This window comes from Mesocricetus auratus, unplaced genomic scaffold, assembly GCF_017639785.1.
Source record: "Mesocricetus auratus isolate SY011 unplaced genomic scaffold, BCM_Maur_2.0 Super-Scaffold_100025, whole genome shotgun sequence".
In the NCBI taxonomy this organism is placed as follows: domain Eukaryota; kingdom Metazoa; phylum Chordata; class Mammalia; order Rodentia; family Cricetidae; genus Mesocricetus; species Mesocricetus auratus.
The window spans coordinates 344,728-372,716 of NW_024429206.1; the positions used below are offsets into that span (position 1 = coordinate 344,728).

General features: G+C 50.8%; 3 protein-coding genes across 7 annotated transcripts; all 3 read left to right on the forward strand.

Moving 5' to 3' along the window:
• Positions 1 to 24: 24 nt before the first annotated feature.
• On the forward strand, positions 25 to 10,782 carry Stxbp2 (syntaxin binding protein 2). Of its 4 annotated transcripts, none has more exons than XM_005085265.4 (19): positions 26 to 144; positions 1,175 to 1,224; positions 1,458 to 1,539; positions 2,412 to 2,488; positions 3,040 to 3,118; positions 3,214 to 3,317; positions 3,682 to 3,830; positions 4,475 to 4,559; positions 4,640 to 4,770; positions 4,855 to 4,962; positions 5,203 to 5,260; positions 5,385 to 5,450; positions 5,541 to 5,621; positions 6,093 to 6,231; positions 7,718 to 7,827; positions 9,068 to 9,163; positions 9,687 to 9,772; positions 9,952 to 10,112; positions 10,640 to 10,782. In XM_005085265.4, the coding sequence occupies exons 1-19, from the start codon at positions 42 to 44 to the stop codon at positions 10,723 to 10,725; spliced, it is 1,851 nt and encodes a 616-aa protein (XP_005085322.2). In that variant the 5' UTR covers positions 26 to 41; the 3' UTR covers positions 10,726 to 10,782. The 4 variants fall into 4 exon arrangements, with proteins under 4 accessions (XP_040587322.1, XP_005085322.2, XP_005085323.2 ...); XM_005085266.4 differs by having other exon boundaries at positions 27 to 144; positions 9,955 to 10,112; XM_021236052.2 differs by lacking the exon at positions 26 to 144 and adding an exon at positions 315 to 393.
• Positions 10,783 to 18,275: 7,493 nt separating this feature from the next.
• On the forward strand, positions 18,276 to 20,143 carry Retn (resistin). The gene is made up of 4 exons (XM_005085269.4): positions 18,276 to 18,400; positions 18,535 to 18,670; positions 19,536 to 19,613; positions 19,849 to 20,143. Exons 2-4 carry the CDS (start codon positions 18,544 to 18,546, stop codon positions 19,983 to 19,985), a joined length of 342 nt encoding a protein of 113 aa, XP_005085326.1. The 5' UTR covers positions 18,276 to 18,400; positions 18,535 to 18,543; the 3' UTR covers positions 19,986 to 20,143.
• A 1,835-nt stretch (positions 20,144 to 21,978) lies between these two features.
• Mcemp1 (mast cell expressed membrane protein 1) lies at positions 21,979 to 27,987 on the forward strand. Of its 2 annotated transcripts, none has more exons than XM_021236105.2 (8): positions 21,979 to 22,975; positions 24,284 to 24,591; positions 24,806 to 24,895; positions 25,970 to 26,101; positions 26,238 to 26,288; positions 26,406 to 26,552; positions 27,260 to 27,313; positions 27,399 to 27,987. In XM_021236105.2, exons 2-8 carry the CDS (start codon positions 24,456 to 24,458, stop codon positions 27,410 to 27,412), a joined length of 624 nt encoding a protein of 207 aa, XP_021091764.1. In that variant the 5' UTR covers positions 21,979 to 22,975; positions 24,284 to 24,455; the 3' UTR covers positions 27,413 to 27,987. The 2 variants fall into 2 exon arrangements, with proteins under 2 accessions (XP_021091764.1, XP_021091765.2); XM_021236106.2 differs by having other exon boundaries at positions 21,981 to 22,975; positions 24,284 to 24,543.
• Positions 27,988 to 27,989: the final 2 nt, after the last annotated feature.

Below are 27,989 nucleotides of genomic sequence, written 5' to 3' on the forward strand. Positions count from 1 at the left end.
CAGGGGGTGGGGCCCGAGCCCGCGGGGTGGGGCCCACGTGGATGACGGGCGGGGCCACGCCCCCACCTTGGGACCAACCCGGAAGCGGCCGTACTCCTTGGGGGAAGATGGCGCCCTCGGGGCTGAAGGCGGTGGTGGGGGAAAGTGAGTGTCACCCCAGGGCGGGGCTCTGGTGTTCCCTCGGCTGACCCTTGGGGGGAGGCTGGAGGCCTCGGGAGAGGGGCGGTGCACGGATTCTGGGATCCCAGGACCCCGACGGTGGGGAGAGCACCTGACTCTGGAGGGGACGGGCTGGGGACTTGGGCCCAGCTGGGGTGCCTGCCCCTCAAATGCAGCCGGCGGAACAAAGTTGGGACGCGGAGGTCTTAAAGGATCAAGGAGAGGGAGGCACAGGTTCGAATCTATGCTCCAGCTACAGGCTTTTGAGTGTCTCAACCCGGAAAGTTCAGGGGCTGGACTCCGGAGGTCCTACAGTGCCTTGGTCAGCGACCTCAAGTAGTGTGTGAGCACACAGGTGGTGTGCACACTCCCCAGGGAGGTGGAGAAGTGGGCGCTCTCCTTTTGGTATCATGCCTAGCAGCTCCTTGCTACTGAGGATTGGCTTCTCTGCCTTTCAGGCTCAGGTTCTTGGTGGGGAGAAGAGGGTTTGAGGATTCCCCTCCCCCCCTCCAGTAGTTCCGGCCTCAGCTACTTCTTCCGCCCTGATAACAGTGGACTGGACACTCTGGTGCACTGGCCAGGCCCTGAGCAAGGCTACCTTTCTTTCCCCTTCCCCGTACTCCTTCTTCTGGGCAGAACAAGCTTTGTAGAAAGGTCCGGTACACCGGTGTTAGAAAAGAACCTTGCTTATGCAAGGGTTGGTGGGAGATGGGGGAAACAGGCTTGAAGGTTGATGAGAACCCTCAGAGATGGGAACCAAGTATTCTAGTCTAAGGGGCACCAGGAGGCCCTCACTTCCATTCACTCGGTTCTCAGAGATGTACCTCTCTGTTCTGAGCATTGTACCATCCAGACATGAAGGTGCTTGGGTAAGTTACCCGACCTCACAGGACTTCAGTTTGATTACCTGTAAATTGGAAGTGATTCCAGAAGCTGTTGCTCAGGATCCGGGTTGGGGTCTAGCCCAGAGAACAAGTGCCCCAAGCCCTTTTCTCCCCTTCTTCCTTCCCTGTAGAAATTATAAGCGGCGTTATCCGGAGCGTTAAGAAGGATGGCGAGTGGAAGGTAGGGCCAAGGCAGAGTGTCTGGGTATCCAAGGTAGTCTTTACCCAGTCTGTGCAGGAACCCCATAATGTGAGAGTCCCCCTTAAGAATTCCTCGTAGAAGCCTTTGGTCCACAGGAAGCGGGTTGGGTAGATGGGTGCCCCACGCCTCTGATCCTTGTATAGCCACCTACAGGCTTTTTTTTTTTTGCATGGCTCATCTTTCTATGTCTGTGTGTCCATCCATCGGGACAGGTGCTCATCATGGATCACCCAAGCATGCGGATTTTGTCCTCCTGTTGTAAAATGTCAGACATCCTGGCAGAGGGCATCACCAGTAAGTGAATGCCTGCCCCGGTGGTCCCCAGATAGAACCCCAGTGTGGGGCCTTTTGAATGTGGGACCTTTGGGTGTAGCTTTAAGTGTGGGATCCCTTCAGATTGGTTCAGCACGTAGCTCTCCCTGTAGCCCAGTGCACATGGCCAAGTGCATCCTCTGTAGGCCTTCCTGATTGCACCCCCTGAAGGGTCAGCCTCATTGATTGTAACCAACTCAACCCCCTGGGCTGAGAGTGTAGTTCCATTGGCAGAGTGCTTGCCTAGGGTGAACAAAACCCTGAGGCTGATTCCTCAGTACCATATCAAGTGTGTGTAATCCCAGCACTCAGGAGGTGGAGGCAGGAGGATCAGAGTTGAGTTAGTCAGCTGGTGAGTTCAAGGCCAGCCTGGGCTACATGAGATCCTGTCTCAAACAAACAAATAAAACAGTGACTGTGCACCCCATACAGGTGTCTCTGTAAGAAGCTTGGTTGGACTCTGAACTCTCTATTTACTTACTTATTTCTATTTGTTTTTTGAGAAAAGGTTTCTCTGTGTAGCCCTGTCTGTCCCAGAACTCACTGAGTATCTCCTGCATCTACTTCCTGAGTGCCGGGATTAAAGGCGTGAACCACCACTACCCAGCAACTCTGGGTTCTCAAGAGTCTATAGACTCCCAAGAGTATGTCTGTGTTACTCCAGATGTGCAGAACCCTGACTTTGTAGCTCTTTCATTGGGGGAACCTTAGGTGTGTATTTCTGTGTAGGAATCCAAGGGAGTAGTAATATAACCCTTTAAAACACCCATGGCATGTGTCAAGTTCTCTAAACCGGAGACTCCTGTTTCTTTCACCATGCCACCTGTGTGTGTCTCTTCCTCTGTTGTTTTTAGTTGTGGAAGACATCAACAAACGGCGAGAACCCATTCCCAGCTTGGAGGCCATTTATTTGCTGAGCCCCACGGAGAAGGTGCCTATGTAGGAGTTAGCCTGTGTATGCATGGGTTTGTGTGTGCTGGCATGGTGCACATGTCAATGCATGTATCTGACTGTGCATACACATGCCATAATGTATGTATGTGTACACATGATGCATGCATACACTCATGTCTCATTGCATGTGTATGTGTAAGCATATGCCCATGTATGTGTATATGTGTGCATGTGCATATACAAGCATATATATGCTATATATGCATATTTACATGTCAGAGTGCATGTGTGTGTACATGTCAGTGTGCATTTATTTGTGCATATATGTGTGTGCAGTGCCAGAATTTGTGTGTGTATATGTGTGCACATACCAGGTTTCAGGCATTTGTGCATTCACATGTGACAATGTATATGTGTGTATGTTTGGGTGTACATGCCAGAATGCATGTGTGTGTCAATTTATGAGTTTATGTGAGCATCCCCCCAACAATTGCACATAGTGAGGGATGAGCATCAGTTGGGGATCCCCTGCAGAAGATAGGTCTGGGCTGCAGGGTCTGATTCCAACAGTGATCTGCACCCCTCCAGTCTGTTCAGGCCCTGATTGCAGACTTCCGGGGGACACCGACCTTCACATACAAAGCAGCGCATGTCTTCTTCACTGACAGTGAGTGAGGAGAACCAGGGGGACTGGGTGTTGTGATGAGGTGGGGAGTATGGTGACGGAACATTGGTCTGATGGTCCCTCTCTGCCAACCCCAGCATGCCCTGAGCCCTTGTTCAGTGAACTGGGCCGCTCTCGCCTGGCGAAGGTGGTGAAGACACTGAAAGAGATCCACCTTGCCTTCCTTCCCTATGAGGCCCAGGTACAGCCCCAGCTTGTGATGGGGAAGGGGTGGGCTGTCCTTGACCAAACAGTCCAAGCTCCGTCCCCCAGAACTGACAACACCAAGGAGTGAACAATTAACAGGTCCTTGCCTGAAGCACTAGCCCTTTGGACATTCCTAACAGACCACACAGAGCACCGGGCAGAACTTTCTCTTTCCCCAAGTGGGAGGGAACCAGGAGCTATCTCTGTTCCCTTTCAACACCAGCTGGAGCTACCCTAGCCCGCTTCAAGACTGGCAAAACAGGTTCCAGAAGATGGTGAAGGCCGAGATGCAGGGACAGTGGCTGGATGCTGGGTTGGTGTCCCCTATGGTGTGACCATGGTACCTCTGTCCTCCCCAGGTGTTCTCTCTGGATGCCCCACACAGCACCTACAACCTTTACTGCCCTTTCCGGGCAGGGGAGAGAGCACGGCAGCTTGATGCATTGGCCCAGCAGATAGCCACACTATGTGCCACCCTTCAGGAATACCCATCCATTCGCTACCGCAAGTGGGGGCCCATCTCCACCCCAAACCCAACGCTACCTGTTTACCTTCACTCTCATTCTGTGTCCATTTCCCCCCAGTGTGTATGCATGTGTTCATGTGTGTGCACATGTGTGTATGTATGGAGGTCAGAGGTCAACCTCAGGTGTCTTCCTCAGTCGCCTTCCACCTTTATTTTTTTAAAGGTTAAAAAAAAATTATCTGTATGTGTGTGTGAATGTGAGGGTTCTCACATAGTCCAGGAGAGGGTGTCTGACCTCCTGGAGCTAGAGTTACAGGTGGCTGTAAGCGCCTGGATGTGGGTGCTGGGAGCTGAGTTCAGGTCCCTTGGAAGAGCAGTTTGAGCCTTTAACCACTTAGCCATGTTTTCGAGACAAGGTTCCTCCCTGGGTCCATTTGACGAGACTAGCAGGCCAGGCCCAAGGACCCCCTTTCTCCAACTCTGCAGAGCTGTAAATTCAAGCACACTTTCAAAACATGGACTCTGGGGGGTGAAATCCGCTGGCCATCTCCCTGGGTTCAGTCTTTCGCTTGGTCCTCACCCAGTCCCCCAACTCCCATCCTCACCCCTACCCTTGATGTCCCCAGTCTGTGCTCAATCCTCCCAGCCCCCACATCCTGATGCCCCTGTGTCTGTGTCGTCTCCAGGGGTCCAGAAGACACAGCCCAGCTGGCCCATGCTGTCCTGGCCAAGCTGAATGCCTTCAAGGCAGACACTCCCAGTCTGGGCGAGGTGAGGGGCATGCTGGGGAGAGGCCAGGGAGGCTTTAGAGGGTCACAGTCAGTGTCTTCATCCTTCCTCTCCTTGCCCAGGGCCCAGAGAAAACACGCTCACAGCTACTCATAATGGACCGGGCAGCAGACCCTGTATCTCCACTGTTACATGAACTCACATTCCAAGCCATGGCCTATGATCTTCTGAACATTGAACAGGACACCTACAGGTAGACAGATCCAGTAAGATGCCTTCCACCCCTTCCTCTGCCAGCCTAGGCCCTTCCATGCTCCAACATGTTCCGTCCCTCCAGGTATGAGACCACAGGACTGAGTGAGTCCCGGGAGAAGGCTGTTCTGCTGGATGAAGATGATGACCTGTGGGTGGAGCTTCGACACATGCATATAGCAGATGTTTCCAAGTGAGCGTATAGCGTGGGTGCTGGAGGGAGGGCCCCAGGCACCCAGGCCCCACTCCTCATGATCGTTCCCCTATAAGTTACATACTTCAGGGGGACCCTTGACCTGCCTTTAACTGCACTTCACCACAGTGTACCCCACGGCTGGGACTGGTACTAGGTGTCCCCTATCAGGGGGCAGGAGGAGGCCCTCCTCAACTATCTCAGCACCCATTCTCTTCCTCTGCTCTTGCTCATGGCTAGGAAGGTCACGGAGCTCCTGAAGACATTTTGTGAGAGCAAGCGGCTGACCACAGACAAGGTAGCAGTCCATGGTGGGACAGAGCCTCAGCCTATGTCCTCAGCCCAGAGTAGAACCTCCCCTGCTGTAGGACCGGGCCTGGCCTCACCCCTAACTTCTCTACCCTCTCCTCTCCCTACTTCAGGCCAACATCAAAGACCTGTCGCACATCCTGAAAAAGATGCCCCAGTATCAGAAGGAACTAAACAAGGTGAGCTTGGAAAGCCAGCCCCCGCCCCCCTCCCCGCTCAGTCCGGATGTCTGACGTGATCGTGTCTCTTAACCCTAACTTACCCTGCAGTATTCTACACATCTGCATTTAGCAGACGACTGCATGAAACGTTTCAAAGGCTCGGTGGAGAAGCTGTGCAGTGTGGAACAGGTGGGGCCTCAGGGATACCCCCCAGGAGGCAGAACCTAGGGGGGGAGGAGGGAAGCCTGAGCGAGGTGGCCAGGGCCCTCCCTGGGGCAAAACTTGGGGAGCAAGGGAGCTCATACAAGGGTTGGGGCCCTCTGGCAAGGAGAAGGGCAGAGCCTCAGATAGAGGGTAGAAGCTTTATAGTCAGCTTGTGGAGGGGCGGGGTTGGAGGAGGAGGCATCTTGGTGGGGTGTGGGCCCTGGTGATGGTTTTGGCAAGGTAGGCAGAGTTATACTGAGAGACAAGACCCAAATGAGAGTTGGAGATTATGGGGAGAGCATGGCCTGTGCTTAGTTAGATGGGCTTCAGGGGACCGGTTTCTAGGCTAAGAAGGGTGGGAACATCTTACCAAAGTCCCTGATTTGCCCCTGCTCTGCCACCCTCCTAATGCTTCCCCCAGCAGCTGGTTGGACAGTTAACTCTCATGCCATGCAGGACCTGGCCATGGGCTCGGATGCCGAGGGCGAGAAGATCAAGGACGCCATGAAGCTGATTGTCCCCGTGTTGCTGGATGCCTCAGTGCCGCCCTACGACAAGATCCGGGTTCTGCTGCTTTACATCCTTCTTCGGAATGGTGGGTGAGGGCGTGGCCTGGGGAGGCTCAGGTCCTACAAGACCCCCCTCACCTTAGCATGCTTTCTTAGTTTTATTGCCTGTTGCTATGATCAAATGCCCTGGCAAAGCAACTTAAGAGAGAGAAGGGCTTATTTGACGTCACCATTGAGGGGAGGTTGGGGTGGCAGGAGCTTGCAGCAGCTGGTCATGTCCACAATTGAGCAGAGAGAATGGATGCGCCCATGCTTGTGCCTGTCTCCTTCTCTACTCTACACAGGTCAGGATCCCCTCCCCAGGGAATGGTGCTACTCATAGTGGACAGGTTGTCCCACTTCAACTGTGAAATTAAGAAAATCCCTCACAGGCATGCCCACAGGCCAACCAGCCTGCTCTAATTAATCATTTTTTAAGGGCTTATTTTCTTTTATATGAATGAGTGCTTTGCCTACATGTATGTTTATGTACCATGTGTACCCGTAGGGGCCAGAAGAGGGTGTCAGATCCTCTGGAGCTGGAGTTTAGGTGGTTGTGAGCCACCACGTGGGTGCTGGGAACTGAACCGCAGTCTTGTGAAAGGACAGCCAGTGTTATTAACTACTGAGCCACTTCTCCAGCCGTGTGATGCCCACTTGTAATCCTGGGTCTGGGGAGGCAGAGACAGGAGGACCCTGGAGCTTGCTGGTTATCTAGTCTAGTTGAATTGGCAGGCTCTGAGCTACTGAGACTCAAAAAAACAAGGTGAAGAGCGATGGTCTTCAGCCTTCAGCTTCTACACACCCATACATAGAGAGATAAATATCCATAATGCACACATATATGTACAAATGCAAAAAGAAGAAAGGTTGGCCAAGAAAAGACTCCCATCTCATCTGATTCTGTGTGGGCCATGTGTGCAGCTGTACATACTGTGTGCTCAAGTTGGAGACCAGAGCAGGACATTGAACCTTGCTCTCTCAGTCCCTCTCTTACTCCTAAGAGACAGGGTTTCTCCCTGAATATTGTCTTAGGCTGGAGTCCCATAAGTCTGTGATCAGCCTGTCCCCATCGCCGAAGCACTGGTTATAGGTGCATATGACTGCTGGCTGGGGATTTGAACTCAGGCCTTTTTGCCTGTAGGTGGGAAGACCAGAGTATGGCACTGGGTGTCCTGCTGAATACCAGTGTCATTCTCTGCCTTACCCCCTTGAGACAGGGTGTGGGGAAGCTGAGGAAGTCATGAGTGGATGTGTATTTTGACAGGGGCACAGCCGTGTCAAAGACCCAATGCCTCAGATCCATGGGGTGGCAAAACCTTCCTCAGGTCAGGCGTGGGATGGCAGAGGCTTTCTCTGATCCAAGTACAAATGAGTGTTTTCAGATGACTGACCAATGTGGGCACAAACCGCAGCCGTTCTTTCCATCAGTGGGCAGCGTGCACAGCCCACCTGACCCTGGCTTTCCTGTGCATGGCCTGCCGTTTCTTTAGTGTCTGTCTCTTCATGCGGAGACCCTGTCACCCTCCCCAGGTGTGAGTGAGGAAAACCTGGCCAAGCTGATGCAGCACGCCAATGTGCAGGCCTACAGCAGCCTCATCCGGAATCTGGAGCAGCTGGGGGGCACCGTCACCAACTCTGCGGTATGTGGGGAGCTGATGAGCCATGGAGCTGGGCCCTTGCCGGATTAGGGGTGATACATGCCCAGTCCAGACCTGCAAGCATGGCATGGCTTTTTGGGGACCAAGAGTACCAAGGCCTTCCCCAGTTCCTTAGCTTGATGAGTAGCAGAGCTGAAATGGGTCCTCTAGGTGCTGGTACAGAATGGGTGTGCAGCCTCACCTTTCGGGCAGATGGGAGAGTAAGTCACCATTAACTGGGAAACGGGCCTCTCACCTCACCCAACACACACGGTGGTTTCTTACGCTCTCCTCTAGTGGCTCTCCCTGACCTACGTGTCCAGCTTTCCTTGATTCTGCTGTACCACAGGCCTGTGACCTTGTCCCCTGTCCTTCCCCCTGTTCCTTGTCTGTCTGTCTCTCTCATTTATTCTTCTTATTTGGAGGCAGATTTCACTCTAGCTCAGGCTGGCCTTGAACTCTCTGCAGCTAAGGCTGTTCTTTTCTTCTTCTTCTGTGTAGCCCTGGCTATCCTGGAATTCACTTTGTAGACCAGGCTGGCCTCAAACTCATAGACATTCACCTGCCTCTGCTTCTCTAGTGCTGGGATCACAGGCAAGAGATACCATCACCCGGCTGCTAAGGCTGATCTTAAACTCTCTCTATAACTCAGACTGGCCTCAAATTCATGGCCATTCCCTTGCATTAGCCTCCTGAGTACCTGGGATTATAGATGTGACCTGCCATGTTGTCTCTTGCCTCCTGCTGTTTCTGTATCCTTTACCTGACTCCATCTTCCTTCTTTTTCTTTGTTCTGTTCCCCCCTCCCATTTCTGTTTCTTTAGTTTCTCTTTCCATCCCTACCTCTGTCTCTCTGCCTCTGTGTCCATCTCTGTATCTCCATGTCTATGTGCCTCTTTCTTTGTCTGTCTCTGTTTGTTTGTCTTTTTTATCTGTCTCTTGCATCTTGTGTCTTCCTGTCTCTATCTACCATCTCTGTCTCTATCTTCCCATCTTTTTTTCTGTGTCTTTGTCTCTGTCCACCTGTTTCTGCCTCTGCCTGTCTGTATCTCTTGACTTCCCTGTCTCTGTCTCTCTTTGCTCTGCATCTCTGTCTTTCTGTGTCTCTATCTCTCTGTCTCTCTTTTTCTATCTCTTTCTGCTCTATTTCTCCATCTTTCCGTGCACTCATAGCCCCTTCCCATCTGTGATGGGCTCCTTCCCTTCCCAACCCCGTTCCATCCCCACCTGGCCCCCTCTATAGGGCTCAGGGACCTTCAGTCGGCTGGAGCGGAGGGAGCGCATGGAGCCCACCTACCAGCTGTCCCGCTGGTCCCCAATCATCAAAGATGTGATGGAGGTACACATGTTGGGGGCCCCTGCTCCTCTCTACTGATCCCATTAGCCACTAAGCCCTCCACCCCAGCCACCCAGGCTCTCAATGCTAAGCCTTGGAGCTTAGTGGAAAATCCTTTCATTATCAGCATACCCCTGGCACCCTATCTGCTCTGTGGGGAGGGAGGCACACAAAACTGCACCCCAGAAATTGAGGCTGCAGAGGAACTCCTTGCTAGAGACTGTAGCTTTCTCTATACCCTGTGTTCTCAAATATCTTGTTATCCAAGAAGCCTATCTTATGCTAGCCCCTGGCCACCCCAAAGCCTCAACAGCAAATAGCAATGTATTGGGGGCTTTGCTCTTCCCAGCCCTTAGAAGGTGGTACCTCCTGCTTGGGGGCCCAGCAACCTTGCACCTTGGCTTCCCAGACTCCTGGGTCCCCAAGAGACCAGGAGCTGTAGGCGGTGGTGCTGTAACCCATGGCCATTTCAGTTCCTGGGTTCCACTGACTGGGGTTCTTTAACCTTTCCTATCTGGCCGCCCAGGATGTGGTGGAGGACCGGCTGGACCGAAAGCTGTGGCCCTTCGTGTCTGACCCTGCCCCTGTGTCTAGTTCCCAGGCAGCTGTCAGGTGAGGGCCCTGGAGAGGTCTGGGGTAGGGACTGGGGGCTGCAAGCCTGTACTGACCTCTGCCCATCACCCCTGGGGTGGGGACTGGGGGCTGCAAGCCTGTACTGACCTCTGCCCATCACCCCTGGGGTGGGGGCTAGGGGGCTGCAAGCCTGTACTGACCTCTGCCCATCACCCCAGCAGTGCTCGTTTTGGCCACTGGCATAAAAACAAAGCTGGCATCGAGGCTCGGGCTGGGCCTAGGCTCATTGTGTACATTGTGGGTGGTGTGGCCATGTCAGAAATGAGGGCTGCCTATGAGGTGACCAGGGCCACTGAAGGCAAATGGGAGGTGCTTATAGGTGAGTAACCAGAACTGGGACTCTGGGAGCTTGACTATAGGGATTCTTGGGGTCTAGGACTGATGTGGGGGTCCCTTGGAGTCTGCAGTTAGATTTGATATCCCAAAAGGCCTAAGATGTGGGGACCCTTAAGACTTGGGGATGGATTTGGGCTTCCTTGGATCCTGGGGCTGGACTCTGGAGTCTTTTGGAATCTAGGGCTGGCCTCTGAGACCTTTTGGGGGTCTGAGGCTGACCTGTATGGTTTGTGAGGGACTGGGCTGAACTCGAGTCCCTCAAGGCCTGAAGTTTTGGGGCTTGAGACAGGCATCTGGGGTCTCTGAGGGGCTGGGACTTGAGTCCCCAGGGGAGTAATCACTTGGGGCTGGGCACCCATGTTCCTAAGCTTTAGGACACCCGAGTCATTGAGAAGACAGGGCCTTGGTTTGCAGAGGGACAGGAAATTGTTCTCAGTAGCCAGGACACTAGCCAGGAGTGACAGACTCCCAGGCAGGACCTCTACCTCCCTACCTTCCCCTCCTGCCCAGGCTCTTCACACATCCTCACTCCAACCCGCTTCCTCGATGACCTCAAGACCCTGGATCAGAAGCTGGAGGACATGGCCCTGCCTTGACTCAGCCCCTGCCTCTGTGCTCTCCTGTTCCTGAGAAATAAACTCCCTCTGTCTCTCCCTCAGGGTTCACCTCATTTGCTCCCCAGGGGGAGCTGTACTGAGCCAGACCTGTGCCGCAGGCCTCCCATACCCCACTGTCCTGCCTAAACGTTTCCCTGGCCCCCAGCCACATCATCAGCCATCATGAAGTTTGAGAACCTGGGCTGTGGGTTCAGTATTGGCTGGAGGTTTATAAGGCCCTGGCTATCTTGCTAGGAACCCCATCTGAAACCCAGGGCCTGATCTTAGCAGAGGAACTGCAGAGGAGAAGGCAGGAAGGTACAGATCAGAAGACCCGCATTGTTACCAGAATTCTTCAGCTGTTGGGTTAGAATTATAGAAAAAAACTTTATTTTTATTTTCTGTCTATGGGTGTTTGGCTTGCATGTATGTTTGTGTATATGCATACAGTGCCCGCAGAGGTCAAAGTAGAGCGTTGAGACCAGAGTTATAGACAATTGTGAGCTGCCATGTGGGTGCTAAGAATCAAACCTGGGTGCTCTTAAGCACAGGCATCTCTCCATCCCCAGAAATAGAAGCAGGTATCGTAGGCCTGAATCCTGACTCTTCCCCTGAAACCTTCCAGAAGCTCTTGCAAGTGGAACTTGCTGCCACAATTCCAGGAATCAGAGTCAGCATTCAAAACACAGCAAACTCACCCCCACACCCAACCCCAAGATATGCCTGTAGACTCTAATTGCAGGACTTACCGGAGCTTTTAGTGGAGACATACTTGTTCATTAGGGCCAACTTAAAAAATGTCCCCAGAGCCTGGATGGCTCAGAGGTTTTTTGCTGCTTACAGAAGCCTAGAGTTTGGTTCCCAACACCCATACTGAGTTGCCCACAACTCCAGGGGGTGCTCTCTCTTGGCCTCCGTGGGAACTCAGGATACATGCATGTGTGTGGGCATGCCAGTGTGCACACACACATACATGTGCACACACACAAATAAAAACACTTCACTCTGCATGACTTAACAAGAATTTATTGTTCCACAGCTCTGGAAGCTTGGTTGGCTTTGTAGATGGCCATCTTTTGTTTTCTTTCAGGGAAGGGTATCCTGTAGCCTCAGGCTGGCCATGTTAAATAGCCAAGGTGACTTTGAAATGGTTCTCCTGCCACGCTCTCCCAAGTTTTGAGGTTACAGCCAGCACACCCGTGCAGTCTCTGCAGGGCCGGGGATGACAGCTTCCACTCGTGCTGGGCAGGCACTCTTGCAGCTCAGCCACATTCCCAGCCCTGTCCTCACACAGTGTCCCAATTTCCTCTTTTGACACCACATACTAGATTAGAGCCCACCCTGTGACCTCATTCTTAAAAAATTATCTTTTAAAAGACCTTTCTAAATATAATCACTCTGAGATTATCTTTTAAAAGACCTTCTTTCTAAATATAATCACTCTGAGATACTAGGGCTTGGGACATGAACTCTGAGGAACACACAATTTAACTCCTAGTATTTGGATGACAAGGAGATGTGTTTCCCTGAATAATTCAGAGAAGTGTCCTTCTCTCTGGGGTTAAGGCCAGACGGGTGTTGCCCGCAAAGGGACCATGGGATGGGGGAGGGACCCCAGTTTTTCACCCGGAGGGGATGATGTGAGTAGAAGGCATGGGGAGTCTCAAGGCTGCAAAGCCGAAAATGAAAGGAGCCTGCGCGGTAGAGTGGTGACCGCTGAGCGCTGGGCCTGTGGAGCTTGCCCTGGGTTCCATCCATAGGATAAGGTAAGAACTACATGCGGCTTTGCAGACTTGCCGAAGAATTTGGTTACTGATGAGCAATTGGATACCATGGTTGGTCCGGAGCAGGGAGATCAAGAAACAGGATGCGAGTGTGATAGTGGCCTGGGCTGGAGCCGAACGAAGCGCCTCCTGGTGGCGCTGTTTACTTCTCGGGTCTCTTCTGGGCATGTGAACCATGCATGCTAAGAATTGCAGACAGCACGCAGGACCCTCTTGGTTTTGGGTCGAGGGAATCTAAAGACATGTTCCAAAGCAGTTCAGAACACGAACCCTTGGGATTCCAATCGGCTTGTTCTGAGCGCCCCAACTCAGCACAGAAAGATCATGAAATTCGTGGGATGAATGTGTGTGTGAGGAAGTGGGCCGTCGCAGACACCCCCCCCCCCCAAGACAGGCTGTCCTGGATTCAGTGCTGAAGGGACAGGTTTTACGTGGAGGGAGGAGGATGGTGTTTTTCCTGCTCTGTAGCTCAGGCTGGCCTGGAACTCTGTCCTCTTGCCTCAGGCTCTGAAGTGCTGGGGTTGTCTGGCACGGAGGTAATTCTAAAGTTTAAAACGGCTCTTTCATACCTCTGAAGGGCAGCCTCTCTCTCTCTCTCTCTCTCTCTCTCTCTCTCTCTCTCTCTCTCTCTCTCTCTCTCTCTCTCTCTCTCTCTCTCTCTCTCTCTCCATCTCTCTCTTCTCTCCCCCTTCTCCCTTCCCTTTCTAAAAGCAAATAAATACAGTTTTAAAGCGTAAACCTACGATCCCTGGTGGAAAACTGCGGTTTCTTTCCCACGATCTATTTGCGTAGTTAAGCAAGGTGAGCGCCAGGGGACACTGCGGCTCAATATTCCAGTTTCCTTGCTCATTCCAGATTGTAGCCAGGGCTTGGGTGACCTTAATTGTAAGAGAAACCTGGGAAGTGAGCTAAGGATTATTCAGCAGTGCTCAACAGCAACCAAGTTCTGTTGCTTAAACTGCTCTCACCTCTCCTTTAAAAAAGTAGGAATCTCATCACGCTGAGTAGTCCTGGCTATGGAACCATGTGAACCAGGGTTGGGGCCAGGGCTGGGATTAAAGGCATGCTTCACTACCCCTGGTCACCTTTACTTCTAATGATGCCCACGTGATGTGTCTGTCGTAGCTAGCGTTACTACTGCTGTGATGAAACATGACCAGAAGCAATCGGGGCGGGGCGGGGTGGGGCGGGGTTATTTCACTCACAGTTCCATATAATAGCTCATCGTCAAAAGCAGTGAGGGCAGGAACTCATGCAAGGCAGGAACCTGGAGGCAGGAGCTGATGATGAGGCCGTGAAGGGTGCTACGTAGTGGCTTTTTCCTCATGGCTTGCTCAGCCTGCTTTCTTTTCTTTCCCTTCCCGCTTTTCCGAGAAAAGGTTTCTCTGTGTAACAGTTCTGGCTGTCCTGGAACTCTCTCTGTAGACCAAGCTGGCCTCAAACTCACAGAGATCCGCCCACCTTTGCCTCCCAAGTGCTGGGATTACTGGCCGTGCACTGCCACCGCCTGGCCTATCAGGCTGCTTTCTTATAGAATTTAGGACCTACAATGGGCTGGGCCTTCCCACATCAATTACTGATTAAGAAAGTGTCTTACAGGCTTGCCTACAGCCTAACAGAGGCATTTTCTCAGTTGGGCCTCCCTCTGATGATTCTAGCTTGTATCAAGTTGACATAAAACTAGCCAGCACAGCATCTGTAGCAAACACAAATATGATTGGGCAAGTGTTTACTGGTTCCCATGGCCAATGTCATCTTCTGATGTCTTGAGACACCTCTCATATTATGAAGAATCTCCTTATGAGCACAAAATGTCCACTCTTGCTTTCTGTGTTGTGTGGGTATACCCCTGGGGGGGGTGACCTTCTAACAAGTGACACCTGTGACACTTTGTCCCTGCCCCAGAGCCTGCATCTGCAGCTCTATCTGCTGTCTCCCCTTAGCTTAAGTGCCACCAGATTGCCACTACTTGCTACATGTTTTTTTTTTTTCCTGCCCTGTGTAATGTCCCACATCCTGGCTTTGATTGGTGGCTTCCTTTGCACCATCCATAATGGGTGCCCCAGCGTCTGTGGGTCCCCGCTCCTGCCTTCCCTAAGCAGAGACTTAGAACCACAGCACCGCTTTAATTTGGTTGAGTGGTCAGCAGCCAGAAAAATGCTGTGCTTGCTGGGTCCTTCCTGTTGCTCCCACCAAGAGCCTCTGCTGTGATCTCAGGGGTTGCCCCAGCCCTCAGTAACTCCCCAGGTAAGATGTTATGTCGGGCTATAGGCATGACTTAGCAGGAGAGTGCTTGCCTAACGTTTCCCAGAAAGCTGGGGACGTGGCTCAGAGGTACAGCCCCTGCCCAGAATCCAGTAGTGAGGTGGGTATGAGCCTCAGCAGTATAGCATTGACCTAGTATGGCTAAGGCCTAGATTCAGTCCTCACGACTGCATAGATTAAAAAATAAATAAGAGAAAAAGCCATCAAATTCTCTACCCGGAACATTTTTGTGTTGTGTGAAGTTGCTCAAATCTGGCAACACAAGTTGACCAACCGCTCCTTGCTGCCAAGAACATTGTGAAAATGTGTCTGGGGTGAGGGAATGGCTTACTAAGAGAAAGAGTGTTCTCTTTGGGCCACGGATGATGTCCCCTGGGCTTAGTGTTAGCAACACCTGGTGATCGCCAATCCACAGTTCGGTTTTGTGCTTGTGTGTGGTGCTTGGGATAGAACCCAAGGCCTTGGCATACCCCTGAGCCATGCCCCAGCCCTTCACTGAGGGATCCTTGGCAGGGGCTTTTCTCCTGAAAGCCATAGCACTAGATCTCCACCTCCTTTATTTTTTGAGGCAGGGTGATTGTTTTTTTTTTTTTTTCTTTAATTATTTATTAGATATAGTGCTCTACCTGCATGTTTGCCTGCATACCAGAAGAGGGCACCAGATCTTAGATGGTTGTGATTCACCATGTGGTTACTGGGAATTGAACTCATGACCTCTGGAAGAGCAGCCAGTACTTTTTTTTTTTTAAGATTTTATTTATTTATGCTGGGCAGTGGTGGCACACACCTTTAATCCCAGCACTCGGGAGGCAGAGGCAGGTGGATCTCTGTGAGTTCGAGGCTGGGCTGGACCGATAGCCTCCAAAACAATACAGAGAAACCCTGTCTCGAAAAACCAAAAAAAAAAAAAAAAGATTTTATTTATTTATTATGAATACAACATCCTGCCTCTATGTATGTCTGCAAGCCAGGAGAGGGCACCAGATCTCATTACGGATGCAGCCAGTACTCTTAACCTCCTAGCCATGTCTCCAGCCCCAGAATGGTCTTTTTTATTGAACTGGTAGCTTGCTGATTCCAGCTAGTCCCTGGCTGGCCAGTCCCAGGAACCTTCCTGTTTCTGCCTCCCCATCACCGGGATTATAGGCACACAGGTTTTCGTTTGTTTGTTTTTAATGTGGGGTCTGGGAATTCCAATTCAAACCCTTATGCTTGCAGAACAAGCACTTTACTGACTGAGCCACCCTCCCGGCTGGCCCAGCAGCCTTTAGAATGTGCGTCCACCTCACAAGCATCAGTTGTGTCATCTGTAAAATTGCACAGGACTGTTGCAAGAACTGACAGGGAGCGTTGCATAGTCATGGGGTCTAATGGTGGAGACTGAAGAGATGGGAGGAGGGAGTTGGGAGGAGGATGGCTCAACTTTGTTCCAGGAAATGGTGACCAGATGGTCCTGGCCCCACTCTTTCCCTTCCCCAACACTTCTTCTTTTGGAGGAAGTTTTGAGTTGCTCCATAAGGCCATGCCCCTCCCCCGCCCTGGTCACTCCTGGCAGTAGAAATGCAAGGAAGGTAACTGGGAAGATGGCCCAGTGGGTAAGAGCTCTTGCTGCTCAGGGATGGGGGACCTGAGGGTGGATCTCCAGCACCCGGCTGTGTGTTTGCCCCTAGCCCCAGCAGTAAGCGGGGCAGAAACAGGAGGTGTGCAGGGCTTGCTGGCTATCTGCTGAGGGAGTCAGGCTGAGGGTGATGGATCCGGGCACCTGATGTCCTTCTCTGGCTTCTGCATCTATGTACCTGTGCACACCAAGGTGCACATACACTACACACAGTCCTGCACATACAGCGCACGAGATTAATTTAAGAAAGTTTTCCGCAAAGTTGTATATTTTGAAGTTCCTTTTAGCACTGGCATACTTTATTAAATCAAGGTGAAGATGAAGTGGAGCTGTAGCTTGGAGAAGACAAGGTGTCAGGCTTAACGCAGCGCAGCATAAATGGAGCTTGGGGGAGGAGCCTGGAATCCTAGCATTGGAGAGGTGGAAGCAGCAAGATCACAAGTTCAAGTTTGGGGCTGGAGAGATGGCTCAGGGGTTAAGAATGCTTGCTGTTCTAGAAGACCCGTGTTTGGGTCTCAGCACCCATGCCAGGTGACTCACAAGTCACCTGTGACTGCAGCTCTAGGGGTCTGACACCTCCTACTGGCCTCTGAAGGCCACAACCCCCAACACACATAAATAAAATATAAATATACATAACAAAAACTAAAGAGAATTACCCTTGGCTAAACAGGGAGTTCAAGGGCAGGTTTGCATATGTGAGGGCTGTGTAAATAAACAAACAACCCAAAACCAACATGGGCACTGGCTGCTCTTGCAGAGGACCCGTGTTTGGTTCCCAGCACCTATACAGTGGCTCACAACCACCTGTCACTGCCAACTTCTTGCTGGCAAAGATCAACCTGTGCTGGTTGGGGCTGGGGTGATGCTGTCCTTGCCTTGGATCTTTACCTTGACACAGTGATGTCACTGGGCTCAACCTTTAGGGTCTAGTTAAGGATTTTTCTTTTCCATTTATGTTTCTGTGTGCATGTATGTGCACATGAGTGCAGAAGGGGGCGTTAGATCTCCTGGCACTGGAGTTTACAGGTGTTTGTGAGACACCTGATGTGGATGCTGGAACTGAATTTCACCGAAGCAGTAAGCACTTTTAATCACTGAGTCACCTCTCTGACCCCAGTTAAGGTTTTAACTGATCATTGCATTGTAGTGATGGTGGTAGCAGTCCTCATAGAAAACCAGCTATGGTCTCAATGGATCTAACTCCAATATCAGGCCTTTGAGACAGGGACTCACGCAGCTCAGGCAGGCCGGGAACCCACTATGTAGCCAAGGATGAGATTAAATTCCCAAGCCGCAGGCCTCTACCTCTCAAGTGTTGTGACTGCAAGTGTGTGCCTTGTCCTGCTTACTAATACCGTGCTGGGTGCTGATGAGATGGGTAAAGGAACTTGCATCCAAGCCTGAGGACCAGTGTTTAATCCCTGGGACCCACGTGGTAGGAGAGAACCAACTCCTGAATATTGTCTTCTGATTTCCACACATGCACTGTGTACACACCTACACACACACACACACACACACACACTCTCTCTCTCTCTCTCTCTCTCTCTCTTAAAAATAATGCTGTCTGGTAATTGGGTTTTCTGTGGAAAGATGTTGGGTTTTCTTGCTGTAGACACATGTAGAGAATGAGTAACCACAGGACAGGAGGGATGTGTTAACTTGCCTGACAGATGCAAACATGTTGCTGCTGCCTGTTTTGTTTTTGAATTTTTGTTTGTTTTTTCGAGACAGGGTTTCTCTGTATTGCTTTGGAGCCTCTCCTGGAACTTGCTCTGTAGACCAGGCTGGCCTCTAACTCACAGAGATCTGCCTGCAGGAGGGAAGTCCCTCCTCTGGGGCCTCTAGAGTCTGCTTCTCTTGGGCCAGATGTGGCAATGGAGGGCAAGGGACCAGGGGACTTATTACCCAAGGCAGGATGGGTCACATGCAGACATCTACAAGAGGAGCTGTGGCCAGGGCTCATGTGCAGAACTGATTTGTGTCCTGCTGAGTCCACTGCACAGTAAGTGACAGCCCTCCCCTAGTCAGAGCTCTGATGTCTGTCCCGGTGTCCCATGGGGACAGGAGGACACAGTGGTCCTTCTGCAGCACGGGAAGGGTCTGAACTAAGGTGGGGCTCTTGGCTGTCTCTTGCAGCTCCTACAGATGAAAACCCTCTCACTTCTTCTCTTCCTCCTCGCCCCTGTCCCGGGCTTGCTGGGCTCCAGCAGATCACTGTGTTCCATGGATGAAGCCATCGACAAGAAGATCAAGCAAGGCTTCGGCTCCCTATGTGAGGCCCTCACCCAACCTTGCTGAGGGCCTCACAGGCTTTCCTGATTCCCTGACGAGGCCACAGACTCACCCAGATGCAAGGCTAACCTCAGCCTCAAACTCCCCTGTCTACAAGTTCTAACCCAACCTCACCCTGCCCTACCATGAACCACAACAGCTCCAACCCACAACCTAGCTTCTTCCATCACCCCAAACCTTCTATTACCCCAAAGAGCCTCGCTCAGTGTGTCTGGAGTACAGATGTGAGCCACCATGCTGGGCTCTCTGGGGACACAATGTTTTACTATATACATGTGTGCTGAACATGCATGTGTGTGTATGTGGTGCATGTGTGTGCACTGACGTGTGGAAGCCTGAAGTTGATGTGGTGCTATTGTCCCTGATCACTCTCTACTTTGTTTGTTGAGGCACGGTCTCTTAGTTGAACCCAGGGCTTGTGTGCTTGGGATAGTCTGTCTGTCTGTCTGTCTGTCTGTCTGTCTGTCTGTCTGTCTGTCTGTCTCCTGGATGCTGGGGTTATAGGTGGCCCCACACAAGCCTGCCTGACTTTTAGGTGGGTTCAGGGGATCTGAGCTCTGGTCCTCACTTGTGAGGCAAACTCTCTCTCTCTCTTTTTTTTAATTTTTTTTTTATTTTTGAGGTAGGGCCTCCCTGTATAACAGCCCTAGCTGTAGACCAGGCTGGCCTGGAATTTACAGAGATCCTCCTACCTCTGCCTCTGGAGTGCTGGGATTAAAGGTGGGTGCCACCACTGCTAGCTGTGAATCTTTATCACTGAGACATCTCCACAGTCTGCTGGGAAGCATTTGACCCTTTGTCAGTGGCAAACCCAATTATCACGGCTTCTGTCTTCCTTTCTGCAGTGTCAGAAGCAGTAGCGAACATTGGCTTGCAATGCCGGACAGTCTCTTCCAGAGGGGAGTTGGCCTCCTGTCCACAAGGTGAGTGCAAACTCTGTTGTTCAGACTTTCTGGAAGTTCCCCGAGACTCCTCTGCCTTCCTTGTCTCCATCCTCAGTATCTACCGCCTTGGAAGCTCTGTCCCAGCTTCCCAGCCTGGCTCCAGGACGCCATTAGTCATCCTACTCTCCCGGGCAACAGCCTCCAGCCTCCTCAGCCCGTCTCCACCTCCCACTGCTGCAGTCTCCCAGCTTCTCAGGGGCTTCTCTCCTTGCAGGCTTAGCAGTCACCAGCTGCTCCTGTGGCTTTGCCTGCGGCTCGTGGGATGTTCGAGAGGGAACGACATGTCACTGCCAGTGCGCGGGCATAGATTGGACAGCAGCCCGTTGCTGTGGCCTGGGGGTTGGTGCTTGAGGTCTTGAGAGTTGAGCTTGCCTGCCATGTGCTGGAGCAGAGGGGTGGGGATGGGGAGAGGGCAGGGGGAAAGTCCAAGATGAGGGGCTGGAAATACAGAATGAGATGATGGTGATGTTGCTGCTGATGGTGATGATAAAAGTGCATGGTGAAGTGGACATGAGCCTTGCGTGGTTTCTTTAGTGGAGAAGGGGGTGTATGTGGATTGCTATATAGCATTGAAACTTTTTTCCTCTGTCTATCACGCCTTTTATCCCAGCACTCCAGAGGCAAAGGCAGGTGGATCTCTATGAGTTTGAGTCCAGCCTGGTCTATGAGTGAATTCTAGGACAGCCAGAACTGTATAGCCTGCCTTAAAAAAAAAAGGATAAATATTTAAAAAAGAAGAAGAATAGTAACAACAAATCTACACACACAAGAAACTTAAGGGGAATTAGGTAGTGGTGGCACACACCTTTAATCCCAGCACTTGGGAGGCACAGGCAGGTGAATCTCTGAGTTCGAGGCCAGCCTGGTGTACAAAGCCAATTTCAGGACAGCCAGGGATGCAGAGAGAAACCCTGTCTTGAGAAACAAAACAAAAATAAATAAATACATAAATAAATAAGATGTAAACAAAAATTAGGGGTTAGTGGCTGGAGAGATGGTTCAGTGGTTAAGAACACTAGCTGCTCTTCCAGAGGACCCAGGCTCAATTCCCAGCACCCACATGGCGGCTCACGGCTGTCTGTAACTCCAGTCCTAGGGGGATCTGACAACCTCACAGAGACATACATGCAGGCAAAACACCAATGCACATAAAATAAAAGTAAAGCATGAAAATAGTTGGGTGCTGGAGAAAGATGGATCAACAGTTAACAGAATGCATTCAGAGGACCGGAGTTCAGTTCCTAGCACAATCATCTGTTACCCCAGCGTCAGGGATGTGTGACCCCCCTCTACTGGTCTCTACAGGCCCTTGCCCTCATGTGCACAGACCCACACATAATTAAAAATAAGACTAGTCAGGCCAGGTGTGGTGGTCTCATACTTTTAATCCCAGTACTTGGAAAGTAGAAACAGACTATTCGTTTAAGGACATCCTGGTCTACATAGTGAGTTCCGTGCTAGGCAGTGCTACACAGCAAGACACTGTCACAATGTATGAATGAATAAAATATTTTAAATTGTGTTTGATTTTGAAAGTTGTTTTCATACAATATATTCTATCAAGGCCTCTCCTTTCCCATCCCCTGCCATGCTCCCCATCCATCCAACTCCACACCTTCTCTCTCTTTAGAAAAGAGAAACCAAGGGCTGGAGAGGTGGTGGCTCAGAGGTTAGGAGCAATGGCAGCTCTTACAGAAGTCCTGAGTTCAATTCCCAGCAACCACATGATGGCTCACAACCATCTATAATGAGATCTGGTTTCCTCTTCTGGCATGCAGGCAGAATACTGTTTACATAATAAATAAATAAGTCTTTAAAAAAAAGAAAAGAAACCAAATCTTGAGAAAACAAAAACAAAAATCCCCCCGAAACTCTCAAAGCAAACCCATAATAATAAAAAGAAAAGAAAAAAGATACTAGAAACATGTGTGTGCATGTGTTTGTACACACACACACACACCCCTAAACCAAAACCAAAACCAAAAAAAAATTTTAAGAAGCTGGGCGAAGCCGGGTGGTGGTGTCACATGCCTTTAATCCCAGCACTTGGGTGGCAGAGGCTGGTGATCTCTGTGAGTTCAAGACCAGCCTGATCTACAGAGTGAGTTCCAGGACAAAGAAACCCTACCTCGAAAAACCAACCAACCAAACAAACAAAAAGATAAAAATGTGAAACAAAAAGTCTACAAAAAAGCTGGGTGTTGGTGGCGCACACCTTTAATCCCAGCACTCGGGAGGCAGAGGCAGTCGGATCTCTGTGAGTTCGAGGCCAGCCTGGTCTACAGAGCTAGTTCCAGGACAGCCTCCAAAGCCACAGAGAAACCCTGTCTCAAAAAAACAAAACAACAAAAAAAAAAAAGTCTACAAAAAACACCATTGAGTTCTTTCTGTGCACGGGGCCTGCCCCTAAGTATGTTTCATTAAACCAGTGAGACTCCATTTGAGAAAAGCAAATTTTCCTTTGCAAGCAGTTGTCAGTGGAGAGAGCTTTTTGGTTAGGTGTGGGAGCCCATGTCCACTTCCCCTCTCTGGGACTCCATCGGGATTGGACCTACACAGGTCCTGTGCCTGCTGCCACCCCCTGTGAGCTCATGTGTATGTGAGTCCTGTTTTGTCGGGAAGATACGGTTTCCTTTGTGCCATCCATCCCTTCTAGCTCCTAAAATCTTTTCTCTCCTTTCCTGCATAGCTCCCTGAGTCCAGAGGGAGAGAGGTTCGATGGAAACATTCCATTTAGGACTGAATGTTCCAAAGTCTCTCACTATGAACACTGTTCAGGTTTGGGTTTCTTTGTTACCTCCCATTTACTACAGGGAGAAGCTTCCCTGAAAAAAAAAAAACAACAAAACATAACAAAACAAAAAACCCGGCTGAACAAGATACTAATCTTTGGGTATTGCAGAATGTTGTTTGGAGACATTTCATTGCTTTGCTCCTTTATTATAACAATAGTACTCAGTTTTCCCCAAGCCCATAGCCACTGCAGCAGTGTTAGGCAAGGGCACCATCTCATAGAGTGGGCCTCAGAGCCAATCAGACAGTTCTTGGTTACACCCACAAAGCTCGGGCCAGTATCAGCATGTCTTTCAGGAAGGTCACTGTTGTGGGTTGCAGGGCTTGCAGCTGGGTTAGTGGGGTAGCAAGCAGAGTACTGATGGGGGATTCCTTCTCTTTATGTGTTTACCTTATTGGTTGATGAATAAAACACTGTTTGGCCAATGAGGCAGGAAGACAGGAAGGACAAGAAGACAAAGAGAATTCTGGGAAAGGTAGGTAGAGGAAGACTGCGAAACAGAGGCCACGTGGAAACCAGGAAGACAGAATGCACCAGGTGGTCTCAGGTAAGATACATTCATGTAGAAATACATAGATTAATAGAAATGGGTTGATTATTAAGACAGAGCTAGCCACTAAGAAGCCCTAGTTATTGGCCATCAGTTTAATAGTTAATATAAGTTTTTGTGTGCTTATTTGGGGCTGAGAAGCATCAGCGGAACAAGGACATCTGCAGCAGAGTGCCTTCCAGTACCATGAACACAAGTCAGTAGGGGTGGGGATTCTAGGAGGAGTGGATGGGGGGGGTGGAATGGGGAGGTAGGTAGGAGAATGGGAGTATGGAGGGAACGGGAACTGCGATTGGTATGTAAAATAAGATTGTTTTTAATTTAAATAAAAATTAATTAATACCAAAAGAAAAAAATTTAAGAGATCATAGACAGAATATAGACAGTCTAAATATGCAGATACGCATGCATATTCATGTGGAAGTCATTTACAAAAGAATGCAAACAAGAGCATGGCATACATACAGGAGCTGCGACTGAAGGCATTTGGAAGTTTGAATGTACATGTATGGGTGTGTGTGTGTGTGTGTGTGTGTGTGCGCGCGCGCGCGCCCGTGTGCGTGTGTGAGCCAGGTAGGGGAGCAGACAGATGGAGTGAGTGCTTTTTCTCTTCTGGTGTGTCCACGTGGAGGGGAGAATACCTTGAGGACGGCATCAGGGCAAGTGTTAAGGATATGGGTGCCCTCGGTATGAGACGTAGGTGTGGCATGGATGTGGTTTTCCCCCTCTTGCCTCACATCCGCTTTGCTCTCCGTGGTGCTCAGAGAATATGAGCTTGGCTCCCATGGTGCAATCGGCTAACGCGTGGTGCTTACATGAAAAGTAGAACTTGGAATGGGCGGGGTTGGACTATGGAGTGGGGCTGGAGAGGAAAGGTGTTGTGGGGAGGCGGAACTCAGCTGTTGTCCTAAAAGCCAGATTCTGAGTTGATACAGCGTGTGTGTGTGTGTGTGTGTGTGTGTGTGTGTGTGTGTGTGTGTGTGCGCGCGCAGACAGAAAACATGGAAGAAAAGCTGGTCATGTGGGGCACAGCTGTAACCCACCTTGGAAGGTGGAAAGAGGGATCATCATCAGGGCTTGCTGGCCAGCCAGCCTTGCCTATTTGGTGAGCTAGTGAGAGATGTTGCCTTAAAACAAGGTGCCATTGCCTGAGGACCCACAGCTGGGGTTGTCCCCACCCCCACCCCCACCCCAGACACCCACACACAAAAGTCAAGGAGATGAAGTCAGGCCCATTCCATCTGTCTGGCTTCCACCCAGACCCTCTGGCTTCCTCAGAAATCTCTCCTCTGTCCCCACATCTAGGGTCCCTTCTTGGCCATCCATGAAACTTGTGTCACTCTGAAGACTCTCCTGACGTGGAAGCTGAAGATGTCTCTGAGCAGGAGATCCAGTGCGGGTCCCTGAAAGGAGGCGATGAAGCCTTCTTCCCTCCCTCAGATTTCCCCATCTGTCTGACGCCTTCCGGTAGGTGGGGATGTGTGGACACTTGGGAGGTCCTGGGTCCAAGGCTGTGGTAATCTACTTGAATCAACCAAGCAGAATGCAGGCACCAACCTCCCAGGGTAAGAACCGGAGGAAGCCGGGCCGCAATGAAGGTCAGGACGCTGGAGGTGAGAGGGGAAATGAAGAAGTTTGAGGTGCGAGCCCTCAGGACAGAAGAGGCTCCTTCCTTCGAGGGGCTCACAACGCCTGAACTGCTTAATTGTGAAGCTGGCTTTTGTTCCCCATGCCTGCTTCATTATAACCCCTAGATTGAGTCCCCCCCACCAACTCTTCAAATATCTGCATGAGTCTCAGCATCTCCTCTCACCAAATCATACACAGGTGCTCACAATCCTGACTATGAGAATATAACCTTGCCCTTCAGAAACAAGGACCAGCTCAAACTCAATCAATCAGCACCCACGAAACAAGGTGAGCAGACATCTGCTTGCCCACCCCACCCCGAACTCAAAGAGTGTGTGGAGGGGGTGAGTGCTGGGGAGTGTGGTGGTCTTGGCTTGTAAAGGTGGCGATGAAGCTGTGGTTGTGGCTCAGTTGGTAGAGCACTTGCCCAGCATGCACAAAGTCCGGGGTTCAAACCCCAGCTCTGTATAAACTGGGTGTGGATGCAGACCTATTATCTCAGCATTTGGGAGGTCAAAGCAGATAGAGAGCTGGAGGCTAGCCTGGGGTACGGGAAACCTTAACTAACTGTATTGTGGGACTGGGGAGGTGTGGATCATTCAGTCATTAAAAGTGATGCTGCCCAAGGATGAGGACTAGAGTTCCAATCCCAGTACCCACAGGACAAACCAGGTGTCCTGGGCATGCCTGAAAGCCCAGCTCTGAGGGTGGAGACAAGAGGGTCATTGTGGCAGGCATGCTGGTTCCCAGCCTCGACGAGTAAACAGGAGAGTCTCTGCCTCAAAGAAATAGGTGGAGAGTGACAGACGAGAATACCCTCTGCGCTCTCTCTCTCTCTCTCGCTCTCTCTCTCTCTCTCTCTCTCTCTCTCTCTCTCTCTCTCTCTCTCTCTCACACACACACACACACACACACACTCACTCTACTGTGATGGTACTTTGGTGGGGATAGCTTTGTAGCTGAGATGATGGGGTGGGGTTTCTGACAATGTTTCTGGTGGTGCTGTTGGTTGTGTTTTTAATATTTGGGTGACAGAATTTGTTGAGAGGTTGTGAGGGTCACAATGTAAAGAAAACAAGTTGCTGGGCAGTGGTGGCACACACCTTTAATCCCACCACTAGGAAGGCAGAGGCAGGCAGACCTCTGTGAATTCAAGGCCAGTTTGGTCTATAGGACTACACAGAGAAACCTTGTCTCGAAAAACAAAACAAAACAAAATAGAATACAAGTTGGTAATACTAATGCTGACTGACTGGGGATGTCCTTGGTCCTAGAGGCTGGTAATTGGTGTTACAGACAGTACTGATGGCCGGCTGGTGGGGTTGGGCTCTGCAGCTCACATGTCCTGTGTTTCTGTCCCAGCCCAGTCCAAGCCATCACCGGTTACAACTCAGATCCCGCCTTGGTTGCACCGAACCATCATGATCTTGTATGTCCTCCTCACTTTCATTTTTTTATCATGCATCATCCTCTCTGCTTTGGTCCTGGTCAAAAGTAAGTCATCTTGGGAGCTGGGATAGGGATGGGGTTGTGGAATTTCCACCAGTTCCTCTCCTTTCCCTCAACTCCATTTCCAAGAAGGATAAAATGGGGATGGGACTTAAAAGCTTTCCTCTTCTCTCCTAAACAGACTCTGAAATGTCCAGGGAACTGTGGAGCTTGAGAGGGGAGCTTTCGAATGGTGAGTGGGAGGTGCAGGAGAGGCCCACAGTGGTGCTGGTGGGGACAGGAGAGAGGTGGTGCTGGTGGGGACAGGAGAGAGGTGGTCACTTGAACATCTCAGACTCCATGCCCTCAGTTTCTAGCATTGTGCTGAACTGCCAGAATCAGCAAACGGATCATTGGAAAGCTGTCCAGAGGGGCATCCAGGAGGTCAAGAATATCATTGGCATGATCTTGAGCCAAGTACAGAGTGGAAATGACAAGCTGAAGACAGTGCCATCAGGTATTCCTTGCAGGCCTGGCCTCTTTGGGTGAATTTGGATGCACAGAACAAACAGGATACTGGTTACTCAGGGAGGAGGTGGACTTGGAAGGGGGCAATAGATGTTTCCTGTGAGTTCAAGGAGGGGGGTGTTTAAACACTGGTGGGGCTCTGGAGGTGACCCAGTCAGTAAAGCACGATATGAGGACCCGAGTTTAGGTTTCCAGGACTCATACAAGAGCTGGGCATGGTGGCACAGGTCATAACCCCAACAGTTGGGCAAGGGTGGTGGTAGAGGTAGGCAGATATATGTCTAGTCAAAAGGGTGAGGTTCAACGAGAGACACTGTTTCAAAAAATAAGGGAGATAGTCCTAAAGAAAAGAGCTGGCGGCCAGGTGTTGGTGACGCACTCTTTTAATCCCAGCAATCGGGAGGCAGAGGCAGGCAGATTTCTGTGATTTCGAGGTCAGTCTGGTTTACAGAGTGAGTGCCAGGACAGCCTCCCAAAGCTACACAGAAAAACCCTGTCCTGAACCCCCCCCAAAAAGAAAAAAAACCCTACTGGTTGATGTCAGCTCCTGGCCTCTTCACATATCTGCATAGGCAAGTGCAAACACTTCCGAACAGATACACAGGCACACACCACACACACACACCATTCCAGTACTGTGAGCCTCCAATATCTGCGACCCCACCCCAGGTTTGCCTGTCTCTTCTCTCCCACCAGATATAACTGGAATCAAGAAAGCCCTCGAGGAGCTAGAGAAGAAAGCACTTGCTCGTAAGCCAGGGCCAGGGAGCTGGGCTGGGGTGGAGTTCCAGAGTTGTGTAGATCTGCCTGACCTCAGGTCTCTCCTCTCTGACAGAGCCCAGTAAATAAGAGGACAGCACAGACACACCTGGAAGGACTTGGGGTTGCACCTGCTAGTGAAGATGGCAAACGGGGTGCTCAGCTTGAGTGTGAATCTGCCATTCATCTGCACAGAGAATATTGTCTATCCAGGGGAACGAGTGGGAAAGTGTGTGTGTGCCAGTGAACATTTTGTGGCACATGGAGTTTCCATGTATCCAAGGGGAAGGTGTTCTGATGGAAAGAGAGCATGGAAGTCCCAGCATGTGTTACTCTTTGTGGGCCACATAGGTGTATGGCCTGACATATATGATGATAGGCGTGTCCTGGTGGCCAGCTGTTCCCGTGAAGCCCCTACAGTATGCCATTGTGAGTGTGGGTGTAGGTGACATGTGGGATGTATCTCACCATTAGGTTGAGTGTGTATGCGCGCATCTGGCTAATTTGTGTGTGTATCACTGCAGTGGTGAGTAACATGCACCCTGGGGTCATTGCTAGTGTTCTTGGCTGTGTCGCCTGTGTGTCCAGAGCATGTATACAACTGCACCCATTGATTCCTGCACTTGTATTTTATGACTCATGAAGATAAATGCCAAGAGAACTGACA